Here is a 23,402-nt window from a genome sequence, read left to right as displayed (position 1 = left end):
AGAGATTTTTTCACTTCTGTCCCTAGAGGCCTAAAATGCTGTTTCTTTGCCTCTTAAAATCCTGGTAATCTTACTTTTTCTATCATTATGAGGGTGATCATGTTTCTCTTCCTCTCATTAAGTCACAAGCTGTCTTGATTTTTTCTTTCATTTTCAGCCCAATCATTTCTTACGTAAAACCAAATTCTGCTCCTCCTAGTTTGAGTATGAATTTTTATAGCAAACAAGCTTTGCTTTGACATAGTATTTCAAAGGTGAAAAGGAATATCAGGACTAACTACATAAGGTGATTTTGCATTTGCAGGCTGAAATAAGAAGTGCTCATGTAATGAATATTATGATGTGTTTCATGTAGTAACACTGTTACTAAATAAGTGTTGTAATTTTCTTTTTTTTTTGGTCTATTATTAGGATCCATACTATAGATTTAATGACGTGATGTACAGGTGGATCTCGCTGGATAACTGGACTTACAGCAGGACATTCAAAACTCCTTTTGACATCAGGTAGGCAGTAAAGATGTGTCTTAAGATAGTTCTATGTCATCTTCCCTGCAGAACTGTGAGCTAATCCATCAGCTCAAAATCTGCTGAATACTTTTGTATCTAATAAAACAAATTATACAATAATGTGCTGCTGAAAAGCTGTTGCTAAAGAACGCTTCAGTAGCTGCTCTTTCTTGTGGGTTTATTTTGTTTCTTTTTCTTTTCAACTGTTAAAAGTTACTTATGAATTGCCAAATGAGGAAGGATAATGCTTGGGCTAATTGGAAGCTAGCCCATCTGATCTGGTGGGTATATGAACATGCCATAGTGCAGCCTTGAGCCATTTCAGCTGTCGTCATAATTTGACTATGTAAAGATATAGTAGAGTCACACTAAGTCAAATGGTTTTGGAGGTAGTGGAGGCAACTGCTGCTAACGATTATGGTGATACACATTTTTGTATTTTCTGTCTCCTGTATGTTGTTAACTCTATGTATTCTAACAGGTTTTATGCATTTGTTATCTTCTGTAGAAAGTGGCAGAAACTGAATTTGGTTTTTGAGGGAGTGGATACAGTAGCACAGATCCTGATTAACAATGTCACTCTTGGGAGAACAGACAATATGTTCAACAGATACGTGAGTAACGTGTTTATTTCTGAAGGTGGTTCTGTTTTTTCTTCAAAGCCCTTTTGTGCTAAGCACTTCCAGTGCATTCAAGCACACATAAAAATAGGTGCTTAGACACAGAATGTGTTGACCTGAGGACTGCATGTGTAATCTGATAACTGTTAGAATGAGTATAGTTACCTTTTGAGTAGTAACACGGTCAGATCTAGAAGTGAATGTGCCTTGTTCTAAATGAGTGGCCCCATGCAAGAGGATTAGTTCAGCTAATAATATGTCTTGCTTCTTGTCACAACTCCAAGAAAACATAAGCTTAGATCTGTTATATTAGCTGTAAATCTGCTTACTAATTGGTATTAGGCTGGTTTGCACGTGAATCCTGAAATGAAAATGCACGTGTTGTAAAGCCTTTGTGTTTCCATGCCTTTTTTTAGATAGGGGTTTGATTTATTTAATATTGGGCTTTTGATAACATTGTCTTGCATTTTTGACTTAGTTTATGTAAGCATGGGAGTACTCATCATGTGGTAAAACCAAACTGATAAAAATTATTCTGGGTACTAGCATAGCAGACAATCTTTGCTTTTAAAAGAATCGAAAAGGAAAAGTTAAAGGAAGAATGTTAATGGAATAGTGAAACAATGTTAGTGGAGTATCTGAATTATAAAGGCAATCTGGTGTCTTAATATATCAGCATTTACCATTCTGGCAGGTTTTATTGCAGAGGTACTGTCCTGAGACATGAGAGCTTGATTCTGCCACCTGGGTCTGTGTGGCCTGGAAGAAATCACATAGTTTCTCTGTGCTAAGTTTTACCATCAGGGAAATAAGAAATTTCATAGAGCTTTTATGAAATTGTAATTACTCACTATTTGGAGAGATTGCCAGTAGCAGGCTCTGTAGAATTGGGAAGGGATATTATTTTGTCCTTATTTCTGCAACTTCATTCAGTCTCAGATTGTAACAGTTCATGAAATGGCCTTCCCTGTAAAACCAGAGTGTACTGTATTAGGTTGAGTGTAGGATTACTGTGACCCAGACTTCTGCTTTGTCCACCTGTTCCACATGGCAACAACATCTGCAGGAAGGATTCTGTGAAGGCCCTGTACAGGGGATGCTATTTGCTTTGTAATTTTCTGCTGTATGCTACAGTGATGCTAGCTGGGCTGCTCACAGGTTGGAAAAAATCACCAAGACTTGGCTTGTCGCAGGTGAATGCTGTGAAGAAGAAATGGGTATTAGCCGCTGGAACATATTACCTGGATAGCACAGGATAGTCCTGAAAGTAAACGTTTATCCTTCTATCCAGTCACACAGAAGGGGATTTTGTGACCCAGTGAAGCAGCCCCCAGTTGCTTCATTTGGTGCTGGCGTAGGAAGGTGTATCTGTACATATTTTGCAGGTGAAAGTGCAGGTGGCATGAAATACAGCTTTGCAGCGTTCAAGCAAAAGGCAGCTCAGTGCTTTGTGGTAGATAAACTACCAGCACTTTGTGAGTTGGAAGGACTCCTGTATAGACCAGCTTTCAAAGTTGGAACAAGGTGTCTTTCTAAAGATGCAGATGAGTTCTGAGTGAGGAAGGGAGGGTAAAGACTCTCTTGCTGTCCTTAGCCTTCAGGCACTTCCGTGTGCAAGCAGAGTGCTGCAGCCTGCAGTGAAGGCTGAGAATGGGGAAAGTGGTTTGTCCAGAAACATCTCCTTGTATCCAGAATGTTACTGTGTATTTTCTTTTTTCAGCTTAAGAAGTAGCTTTTCTTTTCCTTCAAAACCAGACCCTGTTGAGACTGTACTTCAAATGCCTTTAAATAATATACATATGGTATTAAAATCCCATTGTAACAGTGATTATAAATCTCACAAACAAATGTCAGCACTGCAATGATTTTATTCTGTTTTCTTGACCTAGAGCTTTGATATTACCAGTGTGATCAAGGAGGTCAATTTTATTGAAGTCCGTTTCTTATCAGCCATTTCCTATACAGCAGAGCAAAACAGATGTCACAAAGGATACAGCATCCCCCCGGAGTGCCCTCCACCTGTGCAGAAAGGAGAGTGCCATGCTAATTTCATTAGAAAGGTAAGGGCAGAATTGTTTGTCTCTGGCTTCAGGCTTGGAAAGAGGAATGTACCGTGTGTTGTCCTTACAGATGTATTCTGAAACCTGCAATGTCATTTTTTAAGTAGGGCATATTTTTCATTGCAGCTTCCTTCTCTTGTCCCCCTAGAAACCTGTAATCAGCATATCGATAATGCAAGAGGCGTAAGAAGGCCAGGCTTCATATCTGGATGATAAGAATGTTTAAAAGGCTGTTTTTGTCAAGGAGTCATCAAGGAGACTTGCTGCTAGGAGAGCAGGATAGCACTGGGAAATGTGTAATCATTACATTTTGATCCACTGGGTGGGTTTAGCAATGTATGCTGACAATAGGATTCACTGTTGCAGATACCAGTGTGTATTGCCAAGGCTGTAAAAATATCAGCCAAGCAGCTTTGTGAGTGTTTGCTGTTGCTCATGTGCTGTGCTATTTATACTGGTCAGCTCTGGCATGTCCCGAGAAGTGTTACCTAACAGAAGATTTCTCATCTTATTACGGTGTTGAGAAGTGCGACTTGCAAGGACATTTTCAGTGAAAACAACAATGTAATACACAATGAAGGAAGCTCAGAAGCTCTGATTTAAGACCTGGCTTCATTTCTGTTCAAACTCATTCACAGCAAACTATCATTTGAGTAGCATCTCATGTATTTCTGATAGCTTCACAGCAGCTAGAGACAATAGTTAGGTGATCTTATTTTGGAATTTCTCTTTTTGGGTGTGTTTGCATGTTTGTTTCCACTTAAATGCCTTTCTTGTTAATTATTTTTGATCTTTTTAATGAAGTCCTTCTAAAGTCTCCTCAAAAAAATGACTAGAATCCTGGTAATCTAAACCCAGATGCAAGTTCCTTTAAAATTTGGTAATGGGAACAGGGATACTATATTGTTCTGGGAAGATCCTTCAGGATTAAGAGGTTGTCTGTATTACTACTTGCTGCTACTTTTATTTTCACTGTGTATTAAAAAGTTGATTAATTTTTCTGAGTCCATTGTGTTTCTTAGAAATCAGTGCAGGAAGGAGCTTGGAAGGAAGAAGGCACTTAAATAGCTGTAGTCTTATTTATAGAGAAAAAATAGCCAGGAATGATTTTATGCTTTACTGAGCTATACTTTTAAATTTGTAAGAAAGTATCCTAGTGCTTTTCCTCAAAGGATTTGTTTGGCTGTACTTGGAAGCTGCTCCAGACGTTTCCAGAAACATTTTTAGTTCCGAGTATATGGCACCAACAGCAGTGATGTCACATTTTAAAAGTAATCAGACATACTAGGACATTGCTAAAGTAAGCTGGCTGCTTAATGGAGAGCTATTCACGTGTTTGAGGTTCAGTATTAAGTGCAGTAAATGTATCTAAATCTTAATAGGAATTTGTGACAAAACTCAAGCCTTGCACTGGTCATGTACTTCAGTGATACAAGCATATCATTCCTATGACTACTATTTCTGATAGCAGTATCTGCAATATTATTAGTGAAACCTGACAACCTGTTGGTGATTCATTTGTTTATTTTTTATGAAGGGAAAATGACTTTCAGTCTGACTTGTTTTCTAAGAATGTGTTGTCCCTGTTTTTGCACTTGAAATAGGTACAGTGCTTGCTTCCTGGAAGGCTCTTTTGCAACTTGATAGGCAGGCAGGCTGGCTTCAGCAATGCAAGGGATAGGCCAGACTTGTGCAATGTGGTTTGCCAAAATTAGTATGCCTTGGCTGTAAGTTATTAGTCTCTAAATTTAGAACTGTGGGTCACTGTACAAGACTTTAAGGAGATCTATAGTATTTGCTTTGGGGGCTGGGGCTGTGTGCAGCTTGGAGGGCAGCTGAAGGGATTTGTTAACTAGAGGTCTGACCAGGTTTGAAAACAGTTAAATGGAAAGCAGTGTAGATACTTCTCTGCCTGACCAGCATTTTATAATTCTGACAGTTATTCTGATGTTAGAACCAGAACTAAGCTATTTCTTAACCATGTTTTTGTTCCTTTTGTTTTTGTATAAAAGAACCATAAAAAGGGGAGAAACAGCGAACATGACTGAACTACACAAACACGCCAGACATACGCATCTCTTTCCTTGAACTAATCTGCAATGTTACAACAAAAAATAGGAAATAAATTATTTCACATATACCCATGATTTTTAATTTAATATTGTTCTTTTAGAATACTTTAATACTTATAACTATCAGTTTTCTGCTTGCTTTGTCTTTTACATATACAGTTAAATACTGGCATTACAAATTAAGGTAGTTCAGAACAGAACTGAGAGAAACCTGGGGCTTGGGGTTTTTTTGATCTTTACTGTTTTGGGCTTTTTTAAGTGGTGGTATAGGTGGTGTTTTGTTCTCTTACGAATATAAAATTTCACTATACATGCATGTTTAATACAAAATTTTATTTTTTCTATGATATAGGTAGTAGCAACAGAGGTTTGATCAAGAAATAAGAGTAAAATACTGGAGGCTCTCCTGGGTTTGTGGAAATTGGAGAAAATCTTTCAGTGCATAGCAGTGTTTTATTTCTAGATAGCAAATAATTTTTGTTGCTGCCACAGCATCAATGTCTGTGTGAAAAATTGGGAATTGTAACATTATCATTCTGTATTCCAGGAGCAGTGTTCATTTAGCTGGGACTGGGGCCCTTCTTTTCCCACTCAAGGGATCTGGAAAGATGCTAGGATTGAGGCCTATAACCATTATCACCTGATTTACTTTTCTTTGACTTCTTTCTTTGGTAAGTCTACACTGTTACTAGTTTTTATTGTTTCACCTTTGGTATAGGAACCATTTTATTGTTAAGCTCAATTAACTGCAGTTTAGGGAAGGTTCTATTGTTTTATCATGACTTTGCATGCAGTTCTTCCCATGGCACACCGTTTTAGGTCTTAAAACTACTTCGGTACAAACAATAGTGATTAAAAATGTTAGAATTCAGAATCTTTTTATGCTTGAGAATCCCTGGATAACTGCAGAAGTATATGTAGTATAGCTGAGGCTAGCCCCTGTTCTCCTGTTTTGTAAATATTTCTTTTTGGCATGAGTTTTCACCAAGACTCCCAATAAATACATCTCACTTTTGTCTCATCTCCGTTTAAAACAAAGACAAAGCAGCTATGGGAATTTTATTTTGTGTTGGGAAGCAAATGCACAGTGAACAGAGTTTCAAGAGCACGGAGTTTTCAGGACATAACATGAAGTCTGAGAGAGAAAAGCAGTTGCGCTATGCAAGGAGAATTTGTTAAGGCTGCAATTTGAGAGGATAGTCTCCTGTGTTCCTGGTACCTAACTTACCGAACCAGTTTCCTCTCTTGACTTGCATGGTCTTTGATTTTCACCTCCTTTGTTCAGAAGATCATTGCAGCTGAGCAAAAGTGGTTAATTTTCTGTTGAAACTTTCTGTAAGCAGTAATATGTGCCATTGTCGACCACCCATGTGCTTTCTTTCGCTGCCTGTTGAGCCCAATCATCAGTGGAGTAAAGGCTAGCACGTGAGTCCTCTGCAGTGGGTTGAGTGTCAGCCCTTGGGAATAGAGTTGTTGTGTATGAATAAAAGAGGAAGACGTCACTCCCTGGCTGCTTTAAAAGCTTCCTGAAATAGCTGCAGGTCTTAGCTAGAATTAACGTGACTGGAATTTCCGTGGAAAGCCCTAGCATAGACTCTGTGTGCTCCCTAAAATTTAGTTACGGTAAAAATCTTTTCTGGTCCCTCCCACATTCCCACAACTCCACCTCCTGGTAGGTAAAGTCTTGCTCTCTGGGCGAGTGGAGAGAGCAAACCTTTTTCATTCAGCAGAGAGAGAGTGGTTTGGAACCAGAGCCAGAGTTTATTAGTATTCAAACACAATAACATTTGAAGAGTAAAGAGTAAATGAATAACTTGAATTTAAGCTGCCTATGCAGTTATATTGCTCATCAGGTTTGGTGTCATAGCCCTTTGACCACTGAGTCTGTAAAAGTTTCATTGTTCGTGATTTCTCTGCCTAGATCCCACAGTTCATGTAGTTAAGAGTGGGCTGGAATTTCTATCTGCACTTGGAAGGGAGGGAAACCCACTGTAATGCCTGACCCTTGTGGGGTGGGTGGGGTTTTTTTAACCCCTTCAACATTTCAGAAAATTGGTCTTCCCTGGGTAATGCTGGATGGAATATAAACTTGGGAACACGTTCATTGCTATTCATTCTACGAACAGTGAAAATCACACCAGAGCTGAATGTAATACTTTGCTTTTAGTGGGAGCTCTCTTTCTCTCCTAGAAGGAGAGCTAGAATAGATACCTGACAAGAGAAAGTAAGTGATTAATACAAAATGTGTCTTAGTTCTAGTTTTCCTTGGTTTCTGTTTGATTTACTTTTGTTTAGATGTTAACCTGTAATGTTTGAAGCATAGGATTAGCCAGGCTATGTACGCAGATAGGCAATTTAATTGCTGAAGTTAATGGGAAATTTACACATTAATCTTGAGTACCCTTGACCCTTGTTTGCCTTATTCAGTATGCTTTGTAAAGGAGAGGACAGTCTGAGGTAACTGTAGAGAGATCTCAGGGAAGTCATTAACTTGTTTCTCCAATGGCAGAAGGAACATAAAGATATAGCCCATCAAGTCTAGACACGATGGGCCCAATTTATCCCCAGCATAACTCCATTCATTTTGTCTAGTGAGTCTGGGATGAATTCAGCTCATTTTCTCTTAATACTGTTTTTGTTTCATTGACAAAAGTGATTGTACTGCCTTGTGATTATGATCTTTCCCAAAGAGTACCATGTTCATATGAGTGCTGACTAAAAGCAAATATAATGTCTATGGGAGTTGGTGGGGAAAAAACTCCTTCCTAATGAAGTGACTGGTGTCATGGTGTCTGACTTGTACAGAACTCTGAAAAAGCCCCTGGATGGCTTCCAAATGAAAAGAGAGAGTTAAAAAACAGAAATCATATTGTGTGGTTCTCTTCTGAGTCAGCAAATGTAAACACAGATATGAAATGCACGAAACAAAAAAATTAACCTTGTAGGTCTGGTTCAAACACAGCCTGAAAATTGTTAAATTTAGTCTGAGGTGTTTGAATTGTTTCTTTGATGGGAGATCCTCTTTACTAGTAGGAATTTAAGCACAATTCCTAAATTCCCATTTTTTTTCTCCCCCTTCACTTAGTAAAGAGTACTCAGAAGTGGCATCTTGAAATCGAGGCTATTTTTGATGTAGTCAGCTCCAAGCCCATTGTGGGTCTTGCAACCGTGAACATTCCCAAATTGCAAACACAGCAAACATTCAATGTGGTGCTTCAACCTGGAGAAGGCAGCATTGTGCTGCTTGTAAACATCAACAAGGTAAGGAGGTGCATGTGGGAGCCTGACCAAGTGCAAAAGGTTTCCCCTGGTTTCCAATGTATCTTTCTGTCTCCATGCCAGTTAGGCCTCCCTCCCCTTTCTTACAACGTTCCTGACTTTAAAAACAGGTCTGTTGCAGGATAAAAGAACAGTTCTTTTCCTCTCTAAAATTGTTGTTTGTGGGCTATGTAGCTCAACATCAAAAAGATGATGAAACCTTATCCTTACTGCAAAACAGAAAGATCAGATTATCACCAGCCACTGTTAAATGAGCTGTTTAGGTAGATAACCTTTGGATACTCTATGTCACTTTACTTAACTGGCAGCAGGTATCCTGTCTCCCATGCTATTGTTTACTGGACTGATTTGGACTAGAATATACTACAATACACATGGTTCTCAAGAGGAAACATTCCTCAAACCTTTTAGTAGATACTCTTTCAGGTAAACAAAAGCAAAAGAGGCCTATGAAGAACTTGTCTAGCAGTAAGGTTGGTGGAAATTTTGTGGAGTAATACTTCTTTACATTGGATTGTAGTTTCTTGCGTAGACAAAACTGAGGAGGAATTTTAGAGCAGTAAAGGATGCTCTAATGAGGAGAGAACTCAATTGAAAACCAGTGAATTTGGCATACACCCTGGTGATGAAAGAGGAAAGAATTGATCTTCTTACTTTCAGAGGGTGTTGAGAAACTATCTCATGGCAGACCAGCATGATTTAACTTCTACAGAATTTGTTTTGTTTGTGGGTTTGGGTTTCTTTTTTTAGAAACTTGAGTTTTATTAGGTGTGATTAAGAAAAAGATCTGTTGGCTTGAGAGATGAAGAAAATCAGTGTGTCTGTTCTAGCTGACAAATAGGTAGCTGTCTTGAATTAGGCAGTGACCCCAGTGTGGCAAAAAGCAGCATGAATTTTGTACTGGTTTCTTGCTCAGAGAGCAGGGCCCTAGCAGAGCTGACTGTGCAGAACTGAACCTGACAGCAGCAGGCCCAGGCCAGTGGGCAGGGTGGGAACCCTGGCAGGTGCAGTGGAAGCAGCCACAGATGATGCTGGAGCCAGCAGCATAATGAGAGTTGCCATCTGCTTCACTGCTACAGGGCACAGTTAGATTTGTGGGTGAGCAATGTGCTGTGAGCAGGAATTTGGGGCTTCTGACAATTCTGGCAGTTAAAAACTGAGGGTCTGCCCTCAAACCTTTATATATTTTATTTGCTTTACTGATTTTCTCCATTGCTGTGTAACCCTGCATTTGTTTCCCCAGTTTGAATGCACTATGTGTGTGTTCTCTAGTGCTCTTACCAGTTGTTTGAGTGGAGAAAAAGCATGTATTCAAGGCAAGCAGGGTATTTATGTTCTAGTGTGAACATTCAGTGACTTGCATACTTATGTGCTTTATTTTATTTTGACATGAAAGCATAAAAGCATACAAACATGATTTTTGCTACTCTTGTCATCTGATATGCAAGTTGCATGAGCAATTACAAATACCCAGTTTCATTTAAAACAATCATTAGTCTCCATTTAGCCTTTTCAGGGATTACATTAAGCAGGCACTACAATGTGAAACTTCAAAAATTATTTTGGTTTATTTATTTGCCCCATCTCCAACCTCAGAAGAGATCTGTCAGTGGAGTGTGACTGCAAGTTTGTGAGGAAGTAATCCCTTCAGAGCAGAGGCAACAGCATTTTTTTATTCTTTCTACACAAAAGGCTTTGCTGCATGAATTCACATCAGCTGATTTTGCAAGAAGCCCTGCAATGTGTTCTCATGATGAGAGAGATATGAGCCTAACAGAGCCCTTACTCTATACAACAGACTTGTGTGGTGCTTGTTAAATAATGAGATTCTAGTTGTGCTCTTATTGCAGGTCATGTTGTGAAATCAGTAGGTATTTGAGTGGTGTGTATCACCCGAGATGTGTAGCAGTCTTCCTGCATTTGCTGCACAAAGTGCCGTGTTGTCAACATGACAGCGTTTTGCTTATAAGATAATGGTGAGCATGGGCATGACATCATTGGTGGCCAATGAGACACTCCAGCCGTGCCAGGCAGCTGTGAATGCTCCCTTGCTGTTGAGGCACACATTGATTTTGTGCTTCCATTTGTATCCGTGCAACACAGAGATTAGTATTTTAGTATTAGTATTAGTACAAGCAGTTATGATAATTCCGCATTGGGGAAGCTGAAATGTTAGTAGATACATTCATGATTGTGTCCAAGTATGGCTACAGGGAAATGTATTGTTGGGCTGCTCTCTGGCCGCATTTTGTTTGAAAAGATTGAGGCACTCCTTACATGGCTCTATTCAGTTCTGATCCCTCCATTGTTTGGTTGCATGCATTATTGCTTTCTTTCCACGATTTTTGGGTTGTGCATTCAGCTGGCAAATGTTGGCAATAGGACTGAGCAGCTGAACTAGGGGGCTGGGATGAAGGTATAAATATTACTCTGTGCTAGAAAAATGAGAAAAATAATTCTGTCATCCTAGACACAGGGTTTTTTTATGTTTGTAAAAATTATTGAATACTAATGATGTGGTTAGGAAGCATAGAGAAAAAACAGAAAACACTAAAAAGAATGAAATTTGTCTTAAAAGCTTGACATAAGCAGTCAGCATAGTCTCGTATTAGCAAAGTCACAATCGAAAAGTATCACCTCAGTGTGTATTGAGTGCTGAAAAGGCAGAAGGGGTTCCTCAATGAGAGGAGGGGTATGATACAGAGGCTAGTGAACAATATCTGCTCCTGACACAGATATCTCTTTAAATAATTTTTACCTCAGAGCTGCAGCTGGAGAGATCCTAGTTACCATGGCTCAGCTGAGGCACAAAAACTCATTAGAGCTGTGGTAATTCAGCCAAAGATATCTGAGCCCATGGTGCATTTTATGCTTCTTCTTATACACATTGCTCTGATTTTCTGTCTTGTACATTCAAGAGTTTTGCAGTGGAGCCTTGGTGGCCAAATGGACATGGAAAACAAACTGGATACAACATGACAACAACTTTCATTATGGAGACAGGATACCAGATTGAGAAATTTTCAAAGGTGAGCCCTTCAGCTTGATTACAGCTAGTATAGCACTGCTAGTGTTAGAACATCTGCTCTGCATGGCAGGTATCTAGAGCTCTTGAATATTTTGCTGGATTGTAATATGTGTGTGAAAATGCTAATGAGAGACAAGAGGGTTTTCAATGTCATGATGTACGTGTATGTGTTTTATGGTAGCTTTAGCTTGTATGGACACCTTTGCTTGCATTCAGACTGGAAGATGACTTGGTTAGTTGGAAACCTCAGAAAGGAAAAATGTTTACTGCTTAAGTTTTCTATCTATGAAAATACCCCACTTTTAAACTTTATATATTATGCTGATGGTTTTGTATCATACACTGAAAAACCTTTCTAGCTGTCTATAAAGTATGTGAAGGTTTATTACTGAGGGTTTTTTTTGTTAACCAAATTTAAAAAAAATAACCCTCTGGGATAAACACATTCCTAAAAAGCTAACATACTTTATTAGAATGTGATAGATGTGCTTCAGGTTTAAGAAGAGGTAACATCTTAAATATGACCATGAAAGTAACGTTAAGGGATATTTGCAAGAGGGTTCCTGCAACATGCTTGCTGTATAATTATCTGGTTCTTTTTACTAAGAATCTAAAAGAGGTAATTCTCAATTGTCCAATGAAGCACCAAGCATCTATACTGCTATTTATTATAACATTTGTTCATGTGAAAAATCCTATGAAAAGCAGTAGCTTCTGGAGTTCTGGTCATTATAGGGCTAGCCCTTAGTTTGATTATGAAGTCATAATAATAATTCTTTGCTATTATTAGCAATTTAATTTTGAAGAAAATATAAAACCCAAATAAACATTGCATATTATGCTTGGAAAAACTGGCTGTAGGAAATATGGCTTTAAAGCCTGTAAACAGGAAAATTCTGTTGCTGCCATGTGAAAATTGCACAATGATAGGCAAACTTATTGATTCCACTTGGGTAGTTGTGTCAAGATATTTCATAGAGCTGTGTGGCATATGATTATAGGGACTTAATGGTCTACAAAAGTTATTCACAAGCTTCTTTATTTCTCCTTAAGGAGAAAGGATTAAAAAAGGCAAATGCACCACATAGTGGGCATTATAAATTAACCATCATGTGACGTCTTTATAGATTAGTAGTGTAAAGTCTAGTCTTCCTTTATATGTTCTGTGAAGCTGTGTCTTGGTTTCTGACAGACACAGACCCACCACCGTCACTGCCCCCTGCCCTGAGCTGTATGAGTGCAAAAAGGCTCTATATGCAGTTTTTTCATGTTCTAGTACAATTTGCTCTCATGTCAGCAGGGCTGAATATCAACATTCACATGGCTTAATAAGAACTTTGAGTAGCTCAGGAAATAAAATCATGGATAAATGCTTTTGAAGCTGTTGTTCTGTTGTCAGTTCTGTTGTTCACCTAGTACTGTATTCAGGTGGAATACATTCCCCACCTCTCTTTTTAAAAAGAAAAAAAAGTAGGGATGAGATATTTCACAAGTGGGTTGTCTCCATAGGAGTATCTACCTAACTTTGGATAGCAAAAACTGAAGAGCAAGAACTGTATATGTGAGAAAACACAGTTTGGGTTTATGTCAGATTTGGCTACCCTTACTTAGCTTGAACTACTCTCTGGTTACTGACATGTTAGAGTAGTCTCCAAAACATTATCTAATCTTTTGGGAAAATATCTGGGTAGCCTCCCAGTATGTACTTGCGGGAGCCCTATAGAGCTCCAGCCAGCTGTGCTGGGGACCTCTTTGGCTGAGGGAATTACCTACTCACTCCTAATGAGAGTAGCAGAAGAATGAACCAGAATAAAGGCAACATCCAGGACAGGGTTGTTTTGATTTTGTTTTGTTTTCCTATTGAATACTTTGGTTTAGAGTTTGTTTCTCAGGATAATGTGAAACCAAGTCAGATCCAGAAATTATCTCAGAATGAAATTTTCTTGAGGGAGGGTCTATCCAGCCCTGTTTGCTATTGATAAGTTGCTTTTCTTCTTGCCATGCCTACATCAAGGAATTTATTACCTTTTTCACTGCTTTATGAAGCATTTGTTTACTTTTCAATTCTGTTTCCCCATCTTTCTGTGTGTTTATTTCTTCAACACTGTAATCGGAGTTTTTTATTTCATGAGGCTATTTTAGTACTTGGAAGGTCTTAATCTCTGGCTGTCTTTCCTTCTTCCCTCTATCCCTTCTTTCCCCGCCATGCCTTTTAGCATGACTTCGAGAAGTCTTTCCTTTTGGCTTTGTAGTTTTTCACACTGCTTTCATGATGCATGCCGATTTGTTTGATCACTGGGGTGACCTAACAACTCTAGGCATCTTCATCCCTATTACTTTTCCTGCTGCTAAATCCAGGAATGTGAGATGTGATCCACAGGTCATTTAACTAGGTATAAAGCCTTTGTGTGTGACTTAAAAAAAGAGGTATCTGTTTCTTAATAGTGCACAGAGCCGGCTGATTGGTCTGTGTTGGGCAGAGAGCCTCTTCTCTGTGCTCTAAGACTCAGAGAAATGTTCAGTCCTCAGGCAGCAAGGTCTATCTGACAGATTTCAAGTTGGTCAAGGCCTTGATAGGCAGAAAGGCACGTAACCAAGCATGCTGGATGCTAGTTGTCTCCCTTTGCCCTTCTTTTACCTTGCAAGGCAGAAGGAAGCTTCTGTAGGAACAGGAGGAGGTGCTGTGTTACTGGATGGGCCCCTGGGGAGTAATGAAGTGGGAACACAAAGGCACTGAACTCTGAAGGCCTGGGAATGTGAAATGGGGCTGAGGAGCTCACCCAGGAGCAGGGTGGTTCTGGCTAGGTGTTTCAGTCTCTCAGATTGCCTTGGATTTGGCCGGTTGCATGAGTTCCACTGGGGCTTGAATAAAACAACATCATGTTACTTCTGTTACTAATATTACAAATTCTGTTACTCCATTACAAATGCACTCTGAGACAGTCCCAACCTGCGTGATGACATCCATTGAGAGGACCTCTCAAATGCTTTGGGAGCCTCAACTACAGAGCACGTTCCATTTTGTGCCACAAAAAAGAGCTACGCTGGAGACTTTGTAGTTTCTCTGTAGCTGGGAATTTCTTTAGTGGTATGGATGCTGAGCCCCACTTGCCACTAATCCACTGTTGCCCTGGGGCAACACTGTAAAACACTGCAGGACTTGGGGCAAGTCCCATTTATTTATTCATTCAGTTTCTATTTTTGGTCATTGCCGTGATGCAGAGGAGTTTAGTTTGAGGTCAGTGATCTGCAGCCTCCACTCATGCATCTAGTTTGTCATGTGCATTGTGTCTCTCCAGGTGTTAATAATAGTTAATAATTGTCCAGCTGACTAAGAAGCACCAAAGAGGAAGCAAAAAAAGCAGTAATTTTGTCTTCTGTGCCACTAGAAAGAATTTTCTGCATTATTTTTCATAAACCAGAAGTTTAAAAAACACTGTCCCACAGTGGGATTAATAATTTCCCATTTGAACTTCAGCTTTGTCTGGTGTGTGAAATAAAGAATTACGTTTTATCTTAAGGACAAGTATATCACTTGCCCTTAACTAGGTTAATTTTAGCCTCATTTACTGACAGATGTCTCAACTGTAGCTCATGGCAGAAAGAACAGGCTGTACTGTACAAACTGACCTTTTGAAAAGGTATAGCAAATACAGTCATCTGAGGGAGGAGCGGTTGCTCTCTTAAGGGTAGTCTAGAAACAAAGAGGTTCCTGCTTTTCTGACCCAAACTTGTTGCTTGGTGCAAGTTAGCTGAAATTTTCTGTTAGTGTTCCTTCACTTTATTTGTTTTCCTAATCGTCTCCCTGTGGCGCTGAGCAACAGGTACCAGAAAGAAAAAGTTTTCTTTCTGGCCTAGGTAATTTGAACTGGAGCAGGGATGCAGGAGAAAAAGCATTTGGAGACTCCCTGAAAGAGCAGTTTTCTGTAATGTTTTGCAGCTGTGCAGGAGCCTAACATGGCAGCTACTCCACATCTGCCCCATTGCAGGAAGGGGAAAATACTGCTACAAATCTGGGGTCAGTTCGAAGTATTATTGTACTCAACTAACTGCTCTCTCATGCCTGTGGAACTGACTGTGTTTGTCAGTGCAGTTAGGATACCCCTCAGAGCAGTGTTGTTGCTTTGACTGAGATTAAATCCCCAAAAATGTCCAGAATTATTTCTTGAGAACTTTTCTTCCACCTGCGCAGGAAGGAGGAACGTTTTCTTATTTCAGTGTGTGCAGTACACAATACTGATATTAGGCTGAAAGAGCAGCTGTAAGAGTTTGGCTTCTGCTTGGGATGTGCTTTTATCTGGAATGACCTTTAATACTTTGCACAGAGTTAGTGGGTATTTAGCTGAACTAGTCTCGCTGAAACCTTACTGCTGATCATGCTGTGCAAACACAGCTGCAGTGACCAGAGGGCGGGCCCTTCGCTTCCAAACCAGCATTTGTGTTTGCACACAGATCTTTTTCTCTTTAATTGGTATGCCTATTAAAAAGGTATCATTTCAGGGTAGCAAAAGAAGATTTTGATTTTACTGGATCAACTTGAAGCTGGGAATTCATGGACAAGACTTACAGCTGAGCTGCTGCAGTCTCCTTCTTTGAGGAGAAAATTGCAGATTAAATGATGTGTCTGATCTATTGCAACCACTGTATTCCTCCCACTGGTCCTCAGCTAGACTTTTGACTGAGTTCTGGAGCAAGCAAACACACACCTGTCTCTTACATATATACATGCATGCACGTGCACAGTCGCTTGTGCATGCTTTCTCTCTCAATATGGTAGTAACTTTAAAAAGAGAAGAGGCTTATCAGGAGTCTTTTTAGCCCTGTTACAGTGTGTTTTAATTAAGCAGGAATTTAGAGATGTGACCATATTTTTTGACTCCTTGACAAATTCTAAGCTGTTAGTGTTCAGTTGAATCCCTTTTGTAATGGTTTTCTTACCTTTTCATTTACAAATAACCAAAATTTCTTTGTAATTTTGTTTTCATTTATTTTTGTCCGCTTTAAATCAAAGTTTCCCATCTTCACAGGCCTATTTTCGAACAGTAGAACTTGTTCAAGAACCTATTCATGGCTCGCCAGGTCTGAGTTTCTACTTCAGAATCAATGACCGACCCATTTTCATTAAGGGCTCGAACTGGATTCCAGCAGATTCTTTCCAGGACAGAGTGACCTATGACACGTAAGTCACATTTTATGTTCCCTAAGGAGAAAGGATCATGTTTTCTTCTTCCTGATTCTCCTTCTGCCCTCTGTTAAAGGGTGGCATTAGCAGGTGGAACTCCTTTCAAGGTAGAACACTAATTATTGTGGGTTGGAGGCCTCAGAATTAGGGCTGAATTAACATTAATAGATCCGAGTGATGTTCAAGGCATGTAAGTGCAATAACTGATGGGAAGGTGGTTGTTTGCTGTCCACAGGTTACTGGCCTTTCAGGTATTTTTATGGATGATCCTCAGGCTGTCTGTTCGCCTTGCCTAGAACATGTTCACTGGTACTCAGAGAAGTGTACTTCAGCCATGTCCTAAAGCATCTCATGCAGGGACACATAACTGCATAACTCTCGCTTTTTTTCCCCCTTTGGTCCAGGTTTCTTGGGTTTCAATGACACAGCACCCCAGAGATGCAGGTGGGATGGGGGCCATGCTGTACTTTGACTAGGTTTTGCTGCAGGTAGGTGGGGAACCAGGACACAGGGCATTCCAGTGTGCATTCACATGCAATTTAGAGGCTGCCAGCATGGTTAAGAAAAAATTAATGGAGCCTGAATCCCTTAAAATGAGACTCAGTGTCTCAGTCCTTCTCCTCCCCCTCTCACTTCCCCCTTTTTGCTATGCATGGTGAAACTTGGGAAGAGAATACAGATTTCTGAATGTGTTTAAAAGAGGATTTGAATTCAAGTGATTGATATTTAAAGCAAGGAATATCTAAGGAGAAAAGGACCACCTGATTAATGAAATACAGTATTTCCAAATCTGGTCCTGCCAATGCTTCTGTAAAAGCACTTACTTGCATGTGTCACTCCATCTATTTCATAAGTGTTAAGAGGACCAACTAACTTCTTCTGCACATAGAATTACTTTTTGAGGGCTCTGTCCAGATATGCAGGCTTAGAAGGGACCAAAATAGCCTGGTTTCTATCAGAGATACAAGTTTTAGATAGCCTGCTAATGATGAATGTTTGGGGTTGGGTTTTCATGTTGCTTTTTTTGGGGGGGGATTGTTATGTTTGTGTGTGTGTGTATAATCTTAGAAACTCCTAAGTGATACTGTTTCACAAAACTTGTATAAATCTTGGGTTTTTTTGTGTTTGACAGATTATGGCTACTCTTGAAGTCTGCTGCAGATGCTAACATGAATGCACTTCGAGTTTGGGGTGGAGGTGTATATGAACAAGATGAATTCTATGATATTTGTGATGAAATAGGAATAATGGTAAAAACAATAAACACAGAACACTTATTTAAAAACTGACAAAAACTTGTAAAATAAAACTCCACTCTAAAGAACAAAATAAGAGAACTGATACATAAGTTCTAGCCATCCTTCCAAAAGACATGATAGATAGCAACCTGGGAAGTCTGATTCAACCTGACTTTTTTAAAGTTTCTTTTTAATTTGAATGGTTCCTGATTTACTGAGGCTGTCTCTTGAAACAGGAGGTGATATTCTGGAGACTTTATATTAGAAACCCAGCTTGTATTTCCTCTAGTAACTAAGGCTACAACGCTTTTGCTTACTTATCCCTACTTCCCTTCCCAGAATCAACCCTTCATCTCCACTTCTTTTTCTCCACACCGTCTTCACCTTCCCCAACAGGACTGTGTCTTTCTGTCTGTGTTTTTTCAGACCAAAAAACCTCCCATCTTTATGTACTGTACCTCTCTCCCAGTTCTACAGTTCCTACTCTCTTGGGAAAGAATGAGAGAAGAAATGAATGGCTGAGGGACCGGTACTAGTGATGTCATTCAGTGCAGGAAGTTGTTGTTTACACTGTAATGATGAACATAATAGAAGAACTTTTGTGGGCTCTAGGCATCAACAGGGACTTGCAACACATGGTCAAGTAGTTGTAAAACATGTAGTGCATGGGAGAGCGGTTATTCATGAGATCAAACGATATTTTTCTCACAGCAGCCAGACTGTGGGGCTCTGTAGCTGTGTTTAGGGCTTGCTCATGTGAGAATAGCCCTGCTGAAGAACCTGAGTGTTTGAGGATATACCCCAGATTGAGAGCAAAAGCCTTGCAATCTGACCTCAATGAGGATTTAAGGTCTGCTGTGTTTGAGTTTAGTGATTTCAGCCACCTTGGAGTTATTAAAATACCAGAGAAAGTAGTCATGCTTTTTTCTGCTGTGGGAGTGGATTTTTTTTTTCTTTTAAAAGTATTTTCTCCTTTATATCAATAGTTGAAAAGGTTTGGGGGTTCTTGGTTCTAACTTTTAGCACAAAAATATTTCACTTGGTTTGAAGCCAAGCATGGAAGGCCTTATTCAAAGGGCCATTTTGAACAAGATATAATTGAGTATGAATGTAGCTGTAAGGGGAACACCTGCTGCAAACACTGATAACCCTAGATGAGTCTCTTTTATTATATGAGCTTGGAAGCACGTATTAATAAGTTTTGACAAATAGCCACTATATGAGTGAAGGCCAAGTTGCATCTGGTATTAAGATCCAAAGAAGTGTGTTTGGTTTTACTCTAGAGCATAAAAAGCAGGGAGGCAGAACCAGTACCTTGCTGCTTTCTGCTGCGTGTGCCTGGTAAAAATAAAATGTTACATCTATTTTAGTCATCTGAATGAGTGCCCTGATTTTCAGGGCTTCTGGGCGCTTACAGTGCTTTCATTTTTGACACTAGGCACCTAAGTAGGCCACTTAGAACTGTGTCTGTACAGTGTTCAATACAAGATTTAGATCTTATTTAGCAGCCAAAATAGTAGGTAGATGCAGAAAATCAGACTCTTATTTTGGAGGGGGTGATGCTGGAGGATTTTGGTTTTGTTTCTTCTGATGGTCTTGCAAAGGCTTAAAAGTGTATAGAGTCAAACTGTGCCTAAGGAAAAACAGTGATAGATCACTGTGAGGGGAAACAGTGAGATAAAGTTTCTTTCAAAAGAGAGTTTTGACTCAACAAAGTCCCTAAAGTATTCTAAGTGATTCTTCAGCAACAGCTTTGATTCTTTTGTACAGTGCTAGGAGTGGAACAATTACTAATGGATCCATTACCTCCTACTTTCCTGTTCCCTATCTTCAGTTTTCCTAGGGAACGTGCACTGAAAAGAGTTGAGGACAGTCTGTCTCTATTGTTTATGTAGTATAGTGTTCAGAAAAGTTTAGTCTCCTTCAGGTTAATGTGCTCCTTCAAGAGATCTTTACATTACCATTTCATTACCATAGACAAGCAGAAGTCTCAAAGTTACAGCAATTTAAAAAGTAGAACAGGTTAAACAAGAAATCTTGTGCATCTCATTGGGCTTCTTCCTTTTCCTTTTTTTTGTAATTCTTTTCCTTCGAGGTACAAATGGAGTTCCTTGTTGAATTGAAAGGCTTGCTGTTCTCTAGTGGATTTACTTCATCTTTCTTCAAAGAGAAAAATCACTATGTTGTTAGAGGATGTAGTCTGTTTCTGTCCCTCTTACTGGGTAATATTTGCTCTTTTTAAGATCAGTTTGTGCATTTGGTATGGAAGTGTTTTGCTGACAAGCATACTTGGATATCTGGTAAGTGTGCTTGATACCACGTCAGAAGAATTACTGTCTCTTTTTAATAAGTAGTGTGGATTTGGTGTTACACCTCCCAAGTAGTAAATACAGAATTGTTCTGTTCAGCTGGAGATTGATGCACGTTCACATTTGAGCAATGCATGGGTTCTAATTATTCCATTGACACTTGCTGAACTCCATATACTGAGCAATATTCCACTCACCAGTGAAGGCTACCAGGACCTGATTCCTAAGGGTAAATACTTGTAATTCTGATACTGAGGAAAGCTATAGTGGAGTATGTACATCCTGAACACTGTGGAGGATGTGATTATTTTGGTGGTACTTTCCAAGAATAACAAATGGAACATTTCAGTTTAATTCTTTTTTGATATAAATAACTTCTGTTTGAACAAAGGATTGTGCATCCAAATAACCATATATTTTTAAAGTATGTCAAAGGATTTGCTAACTTTTTTTTTTTCTTGTAGATTTGGCAGGATTTTATGTTTGCATGTGCACTATATCCAACTGACCAGAATTACTTAGAGTCTGTAAGAGTAGAAGTTACTCATCAGGTATTGTGTCCATGTGTTGAAGCTCTATTTCCAATTACCCGTTTTTTTATTGACTGTGTAAGTTAGCTTTCCAAAAATGCTTATTAGGAAGTGTTTATTAATGTACCTTTATGTAGGAGACACTGTAACCTTGCTAAATCCTCTTTAACTTATTGCAGGAGTAGTTGGTCAAGCTTTCCTTCTGTCCAAACTGCCTTCTTTCAAGGCTGTTTAAGAGCATTCACTGAGAGTAACCTCTAATGATTGCAACATGCCTTAGCACAGGATTGACCATTCCGTGTGCTTGAGTAGGTGAGGATGGAGGTACACGTGTGTAAGGTGGATGTATGTCAGTATGTTAAAAGTTTGCCCTTCTGTGGGTGTGTATTACAAAAGCTTGAACCTGGTAGAGACCTGAGGGAATAGTGAACAGTGCAGATAAAACCAGGAATTGCAGCCTAAGCATATATAATATGCATATGGACTTGTGATTCAAGTAGTAATAAAGTGATACTTTATTATTTTTAAGAGAAGTAATTTTGCTGGACTTCTGACACTGTAAATTGTATTTCAGGTAAGGCGTTTAAAATCCCATCCATCAATTATTCTGTGGAGTGGTAACAATGAAAATGAAGCAGCAATTGCAAGCAACTGGTTCTCCATACCTTATGCTGACAGAGAAGTCTATATCAAAGACTACATTATGCTTTATGTGAAGAACATCCGAGAAATAGTTCTTGCTGTAAGTGATCTCCAGAAAATGTAGGGGGATATGGCTTGATAGAAGGTTTTAATGTTTGCAGTTTGAGCAACTTGGGATTTCTTTTTTTAATCGTTTTGGGAAATGAAACCCAGCACATTATTGAGGAAATCGCTTTTCAAGCTCTTCTAAACTTAATGGGTATCCTCAGAGTAAAACAAATAAAAAATTACATCTTTAGCACTTTGTGATAGGCAAAGGAAGATCTGAAAATGGTCTTGCAAATGGATTCTGCTTCTTTTTTTCCTTCCTATTTTTTAATACCTCCACAAATGCCTTCACTTTCAGTGGACAAAAATCAACTTGTCCATTAATCAATTAATCTAGACGGTCAGATTTTCTTTATCCTGATTTTTTTCCTTTATGTGTGTATCTAGAGTGGAATTGGTTTAAAAGTCTCAAATTAACGTATAATTTTTTGTTAACCTAAGAATGCTACTGGCCTTTTCCTACTCAGTTATTCCTTGTATAATACGATTTTACTGACTTCATGGTGTGGTAATTTTAGTCTAATCTCTGTACTTTTCAGAATGAGATACATTTCATGTTATGAGGCTTATAACCTGAAGTTTCCCCTTGGCAAAGACAGGCGCTCAGTATGTAGGTGACAGCAATATTACTGCTTGTTATTGGAGGCTGCTGCTATTGTCAGAGTAGCTGTACTCTGAGAATATAGAATACCCTTCTACTGAAAAAGCTGAGATATGAGGAAACAATAAAATGGGGCCAGATTTGAAAGAACCTGCTGAAAAGGATTATGCTCTTGAAGGCATGTATGCATTCTGAATGGTAATGGTGTCTTACATTCCTGTATTTCTGTGAAACACGAATTTCTGTATTTCAGTTAGGTTTTTTGGAACTGAGTTGTTAGTAAAGGTATGCTGTGGTGTTTTGGTGATTAGCTACATGAGTTGGATGGCCAGTGCATGTGCAGCAAAGTCAAGTCTTTTGGCTTGATATTGTGTTTTAGTTACAGATCACTTATGCGGCATTGCTGTCCAAGACAGATCCTCTTTTGTTTTAAACCCATGGTATAGCTATTTTGAGTGCCAGAAGGAACCATACAGTCAAATAATTTCAGGTCCTGGTAATACAAGCCAGCTGAGGAAACCTGTAACTACTACGAGCAGTACCGGATGGTATAATTTAAAAAAACTTCCAAGTTTGAGCTAAAGACTTCAGGGAATCCAGGAAATCTTGTAGTAAATTGTTTCAGTTAATTAGTAATTACTCATTTCAAAAAAAAAAAAGAGGGGGGAACTAGACTATTCCTTAAAATGAAGCACATGTCTAAGTGCTTTGCTGTACTGGGGCCAATTGTTGTAACTTGTGACTGGTAACTAAGTTAGGCCTCTATCTTACTACAAGTATGGTACTAAATTAATTACACCTGCAAAAGGATCCCTTCAGTACTTTGTAGGGTACTGCTAAAAGATTTAGTGTACTAAATCTACTGAGGCCATAAATTAAGGCAGCTCTGAACAGTTTGAAATATAATCCTTCTTGTAGTCTCATCTATCTTAATATGCAGAGCTGGCCAAAGTGACAATAACGTGTAATGCTACCATACAAGCGTTAGTAGCATAATAGCTTGGCTTTGTTAGGACAAAACTTAGGTGACTACTTAATAAGAAAGGGGAAAATCATGGTCTTGTTCCTGCAAAAAGTAATGATTTTCCATAAAAAAAGGTCACAATACTCAAATATTAACGTTCCTTGAGTTTATTTTTCATGAGGCACATTTTAAATAGCTTTCATTAAGAATTTAGAAGCATGTAAAGATAGAAAATCTCTTGATATGCAGAGAGAATCCCT

At 39.0% G+C, this 23,402-nt stretch overlaps 1 protein-coding gene across 1 annotated transcript in view; it reads left to right on the top strand.

Moving 5' to 3' along the window:
- The first annotated feature begins 417 nt into the window (after window positions 1–417).
- MANBA (mannosidase, beta A, lysosomal) overlaps window positions 418–23,402 on the top strand; it is a 37,982-nt gene continuing 14,997 nt past the window's right edge. Inside the window, exons 1-10 of the mRNA XM_010009386.1 lie at window positions 418–506; window positions 1,018–1,123; window positions 3,019–3,189; window positions 5,809–5,932; window positions 8,347–8,522; window positions 11,459–11,569; window positions 16,596–16,747; window positions 17,883–18,000; window positions 20,762–20,848; window positions 21,402–21,569. Coding sequence (XP_010007688.1) covers window positions 439–506; window positions 1,018–1,123; window positions 3,019–3,189; window positions 5,809–5,932; window positions 8,347–8,522; window positions 11,459–11,569; window positions 16,596–16,747; window positions 17,883–18,000; window positions 20,762–20,848; window positions 21,402–21,569 — 1,281 coding nt within the window. The 5' untranslated portion in view covers window positions 418–438. The remainder of the gene's footprint in view (window positions 507–1,017; window positions 1,124–3,018; window positions 3,190–5,808; window positions 5,933–8,346; window positions 8,523–11,458; window positions 11,570–16,595; window positions 16,748–17,882; window positions 18,001–20,761; window positions 20,849–21,401; window positions 21,570–23,402) is intronic.

The sequence above is a fragment of the Nestor notabilis genome, unplaced genomic scaffold (genome assembly GCF_000696875.1).
Source record: "Nestor notabilis isolate BGI_N333 unplaced genomic scaffold, ASM69687v1 scaffold4832, whole genome shotgun sequence".
Lineage (NCBI taxonomy): Eukaryota > Metazoa > Chordata > Aves > Psittaciformes > Psittacidae > Nestor > Nestor notabilis.
This window is presented reverse-complemented; position numbering and strand designations above follow the sequence as displayed.